A 6,000-nucleotide genomic window follows, 5' to 3' on the forward strand; every position below is an offset into this window, starting at 1 on the left:
ATTAAGCGTCAATTAACAGAAATGCTCAGTTCAGTGTTGTTGTTTTGAACACCATTGTAATATTCCTAAGTTAGGATTCGCTCATTCAGACAACACTGAAACCTGTGTTGAATTTGACAGGTTAATATAGTTTGCTCCAGAAATGATTTTTTCTGTTCTAAGCTGTTTTACTTTACAAAAAGAGAGGTCAAACTAACAAACATATGTTAAATACAGTAACCTGTACTTTGATACCTTTATCTGTTTTTGCGATTTGTCTACTTTTCTCCTCACTTATGTATTCGAAAATACGTCTTCAATTAGTTGTTTTATACTAAAATTTGATTTTATCTCTCTATGAATTTATTTATATTCCTAAGTAAATGTATCACTAATTTTCTGTAACCAAATTCTGGTAAACTTCTTTTTAAATATAAATTAGCTTGCCGTATCACAATTTTACCATTTTATTCTCTATCATCTTTTTTCACCAATATCAATCATGTCAGGAGAAGCATTACCCATTCAATCATTGAAACATGATTTAGTACTGGTATAGTTTTAAAACACTTTGATTTCTAGTGAAAATAATTGTCGACAATTGCATTACTTCTTACTTTGCTGCTGTCTGTTTGTTGAATAGTCAATATATACAGACTAATTCTGGATAAAAAAAACTTAATATGTTATTGTGCTCATTGAAACAACTGGGGAAAAAAAGTTCACTGCTGACTAATTATTAAATGACTGGTTTAAACACATAATTCTCGGTTATAATTTAGAAATCAAGTTGTCAGCTCGGGGCAAGATATAAAGTAACCATAATTAGTATATATGTCTTTTTAAACAGTAACTTTAAATCAGTAATCCGATTTAATTTTACGATTTAGTTCATTATTTTATTTTTGATCAAATATTGCGTAGACCAACATCTGAATGTGCAACCTCAATCGTGCAAGGCTTTACTTTAAACGAAATGCCAACTCAAAAATTGTGAAATGCAAATCAACGTGAATGTAATTAATGTATACCTGATGTTACGAGTAACAGGCTAAATCATTTCAAATTGAAACACTCAACATTATTTTCTGAGACACCAAGAAAAAGTGAAAGTATCATCGGTTTCAGACATTTAAGAATAAAGAAGTTTTTTTCCAATCTGAAGTTATTACAAGCGCCATAGTAGATACGGTGTTTTGGATTATTAAAAGTCAAACTTCGCCAGGAATCCTCACATACAAGCCTTATAAGGTCAAAGGACAAACTTCAATTCATCGTATTATAAAAACGTACATTTACAGGGTACTATAGATAAAGTTAACCGGTTAATCGGTCGAACGATTATCCGAGTAACCGGTTAGTCAAAACACTACAAATCATATATCTTGTAAAGTACACTATATTTTGAAACATTTATTAGATATTTAATGTTGTTTGAAATTAACAAGATATGTTATATAATTCATGAGACTGTTATGCGACTGTCATACAAGTGAGAGGTTAGGCTAGCTATAAAACCATGTTGAATCCACCATTTTCCACAAAAAAAGGAAAAAAACTGTACCAAGTCAGTAATATGACAGTTGTTTTCAATTTGTTTAATGTGTTTGAGCTGCTGATTATGCCATTTGATATAGGCCATTCCGTTTTGAATTCTCCTTGAAGTTCGGTATTTTTGTTATTTTACTTTTTATGAACTAGTACATGTAACAATGAAAATGTATCTAAACTTTATTGACTGTGCATGTGTGCGCATATTGTTAGATTTCTGAATAAACTGAGTCTAATTACAAGTATTTGTCTCGTTCTAACATCATATATGGACTGTTCGCTTTATTTGTAAATTGCACTTCTGATTAAAATGCATTCATTGAATCAAATACGAAACTTCGTTGTAGACTTAAATGCTTTTTTTTCTTTTTGAAACATTTTGCTAATCAGAGTTAACAACAGAACATAGAGAAGAAACTTCAACTGTTTCCCAGAAGCAAACAACACTTATAATCACTATTGCAGGTACTCCCAAATTTCTTTTTGATAATGAGATTAACATTGCATGTTTAGTCTTGTATTATTTTAATTTTAGTTTCTTGTGTACAATTTTGAGTTTAGTATGGCGTTCATTATCACTGTACTAGTATATATTTGTTAGCTGAAGGACGCCTCCTGGGACGGGAATTTTTTTTCCGCTACATTAAAGACCTGTTGGTGACCTTCTGCTGTTGTTTATTCTATGGTCGGGTTGTTGTCTCTTTGACACATTCCCCATTTCCATACTCAATTTTATAAGAATTAAAAATTACCAATACGCAATATACTAACATTAAAAGTCAATTAACATAAATGTCCATATTTATTGATTTTATTTTAGGGGGCAACATAGTACAGTGTTCTTGCTTTGAACAACATTGTAATATTCCTTTCTTAGGATACGTACATTCATACAACACTAATACCTGTGTTGAATTTTCAAAATATCTTTCTCCGGATATGAATTAGCCTGTTATTAGTTGATATACTTTACAAAACGAGAGGTCAAACTAACTTCTGGTAAACTTGTTTTTAATATAAATTAGCTTGTCGTATCACAATTTTATATTTTTATTCTCTACCATCTATTTGTCACCAATAACAATCATGTAAAGAGAAGCATTACCCATTCAATCATTGAAACATGATTTAGTACTGGTATAGTTAACACTTTGATTTCTAGTGAAAATAATTGTCGACAATTGCATTACTTCTTACTTTGCTGATGACTGTTTGTTGAATAGTTATTTTCTCCAAAAGACATGTCCTTCCTCGTTTTATTGAATGATTGATTGATTCTTGCCTGTTTAAATAATTTTGTTTCACATTTTTATTGTCAGAATCAGAAACAACAGAATCATTTCAATCTTCTGCTGGAACAGATACTCCAGCAAGTACATCAGAAAGTACTTCAGGTAAGATCAGATCTCGTTTCATTTACGAAAGAGAAAATTAAATGTTCATTAAAAAATGAAACACATAATAAAAAATACTTAAACTTAACGTTTATAAAAAATATATTCAATATATACACACTAATTTGGGAGAAAAAAACAACATATTCAATTATGCTTCTTGGATGTGCATTTGAAAGTTATCAACAATAAATCAGGGATTATATTTAGATTTGGGATGCGAATTTGTCAATTATCAATTCTAGTGATTGTTTGGTCTTTAAATTCAAAATGTTACCCGAGAGCGTAGACTGCCAGAATAGATTCATCATTTTACCTTTATATTGATTGAATCGACTAACAATTTAGAACAAATTCAACATTTGAACTGTAATTCTTTCCCATTTTGAGGAACGCTTACAGTAATGCCAGACAATTGAATGGTAAGAACATAGACTTGCTGGACTATATTCATATACATATTCATCAGATTACCCATCAATGTTTGCAATAGTTCATAATACGCATACTGACATTTCTAAGTAACATGTTTGATTGGATCCGGAACATGAACCTTCAAGGAATGATTTAAGACCGTTGACAACGTTAATGTTAATTTGAACGTAGCTAACTAAACTATTGATTTTAATCAGATTGTATAGCATCATATTATTGTTACTGTTTTGCAGGTATCATAAATACTGACGTAATCATTTATTTATCGTGTGGAGTTGGTTTTATTCTTCTTCTTAGCTTCAGTATGGCTTGCTTTTACGTAGGCAAAAAATATCAAAATAACCAAAATCTAGGAATTAATCAAATTGTCGATACAAATAACCGCGGAGCTGAGTTAGACAGTGTCGCTCAAAGAAGCCCCACTGTTTCAACAGGAGGGGGAAGTGGTTACGGATATGCTGAAATAGACGAACTTGAGTTGTCTGAATTCATTTTGACACCACCTGAACAACTACATATAGAACAAGACGACACCTCAAGTGATTCGTATGATCGAATCAGTCCCCAAAGCAATGACTACTTAAACCCATATCAATCATTGTTGCCTTCCTTGCAGCAGTCGGGAAACGACCATAATAATTCTGATGAATATAGCCATCCTGATGAAGAAAACAGCGCGTACACCAATCTTTACCAACCCATACGATTCAATCGATTGGACGAGTTCAGACAATATGCTAGTTGTTCAAGTGTACACTATTTCGAAGTCCTGGACGATCCCATTGGAAACACAAATGATGTAAATATGCAGGAAGACAGCCAACGGCGTAGGAAAACTTGGTAGAAAACACATTACAAAAGACAGCTTGACAACTGTTAAATATATGCATTTATAAATATTGAATTTGAATAATGCTATTTAGTATTTTTCTACTTATTGTAAATTGTGAATATAGATGTTCAATGTATGTGTGTGAAAAGTTTTAAGTTTAAAAGAAGAAACAGCTGTCAGTGAAAGTCTAATTGTAAATAGCCATATATTTTCCCAGCAGCTTAGAATAAAATAGGTTTTTGATGTACTTTTTCATTGGTGTGAAATCATAAGACAAACATTACAAAAGTCATATTGTGTTGATAAATATACTTATTTTTGTCCATCTGATGAGTTAAGCCTTATTTAACTGATTTGTATAGTTCATTCTTATGTTGTACTGCTATATCACTGTCCCGGGTTAAGCGGAGGTTTGGGATCCAGCTACCATGTTTAACCCCGCCACATTATGTATGTTTGTGCCTGTCCTAAGGCAGGACCCTGAAATTCAGTGGTTGTCGTTTGTTTATGTGTTACATAATAAAATTGAGAATGTAAATGGGGAATGTGTCAAAGAGACAACAACCCGACCATAGAAAAAACAACAGCAGAAGGTCACCAACAGGTCTTCAATGTAGCGAGAAATTCCCGCACCCGGAAGCATCCTTCAGCTGGTCCCTAAACAAATATATACTAGTTCAGTGATAATGAACGCCATACTAATTTCCAAATTGTACACAAGAAACTAAAATTAAAATAATACAAGAACAATAATACATGTTTGTTTTTCGTTCATGTTTTGTACAATAATAAAGCCGTTAGTTTTCTCTGATGAATTGTTTTACATTGTAATTTTGGAGCCTTTTATAACTGACTATGCGGTGTGGGGTTTGTTCATTGTTGAAGGCAGTACGGTGAATTATAGTTGTTAATTTATGTGTCATTTTGGTCTCTTGTGGAGAGTTGTCTCATTGGCAATCATGCAACATCTTCTATTTTTATCTTAAGCCCTTATATTTCGCATGTTTCCCTTAATCTGAAGATAGCAGCGCAGCAATAAAAAGCCAATTCGCTTAATGACACACATCACGTGTGCAATATCATGACCAGTATTTGTATCAACTTAAGATGTCAACGCAATTTTTCAATACTCTTTGTTGTTCATAACTCATGATATATTTACTGTTATTAGTTTTTTATGTGGTCTTAAAAATACATGTTGTGAGTGTTACTGTTGGGTGTCTGCATACAAGTATATTGCTTGTTTCTGTTAATTTTTAATTTGGTACATTGTATTCTAACACCATTCTAGATGATGTGTTCAATATATATGTAAATAAAAAAGCAAATGTAGTCCATTTTCTTTTTAAAGTAGTAGTATATGTCTACTTTGTACATTATTTGTGCTATTTATAATGATAATGTTTATATATAACTTTTGGATTATTAATAAATATTACTACTTGATATTGTATTTACGAATACTGCACTCTTACGACTGTTCTTTCATAATGGGTTCATGCTGTCTGTGTAGGATGAAAACATTTACTTTAAATGTACTACATATACTGTTTACGAACCAAAATGTTTAAGTGATGTTACATTCAAAACAATATTTGTTTTCCATGGGAATAACAAGTTATGCCCCATTCAATCCATGAGACCACTGACCCCATGATACCCAGTTGCAGTAAAAAGACTCGTCAGAAACCATGCTCTTTTACTTTCGATTAATTCGAAACTAAAAGCTAAACAAAAAATGGTCAAAGTTCCGTTTTCTTTTTCATTGTTAAGTAAAGTAATGCACACATACGTTGCGATTAATTGGTG

The 6,000-nt window shown here is 31.8% G+C and overlaps 1 protein-coding gene across 1 annotated transcript in view; it reads left to right on the forward strand.

Annotated features, from left to right (window-relative positions):
* LOC139493041 (uncharacterized) overlaps positions 1-5,502 on the forward strand; it is an 88,402-nt gene extending 82,900 nt beyond the window's left edge. Inside the window, exons 2-4 of the mRNA XM_071281181.1 lie at positions 1,921-1,995; positions 2,850-2,924; positions 3,593-5,502. Of these exons, the coding sequence (XP_071137282.1) occupies positions 1,921-1,995; positions 2,850-2,924; positions 3,593-4,203 (761 nt within the window). The 3' untranslated portion in view covers positions 4,204-5,502. The remainder of the gene's footprint in view (positions 1-1,920; positions 1,996-2,849; positions 2,925-3,592) is intronic.
* The last annotated feature ends 498 nt before the right edge of the window (positions 5,503-6,000 follow it).

Source organism: Mytilus edulis, chromosome 10 (genome assembly GCF_963676685.1).
Source record: "Mytilus edulis chromosome 10, xbMytEdul2.2, whole genome shotgun sequence".
Taxonomy (NCBI): domain Eukaryota; kingdom Metazoa; phylum Mollusca; class Bivalvia; order Mytilida; family Mytilidae; genus Mytilus; species Mytilus edulis.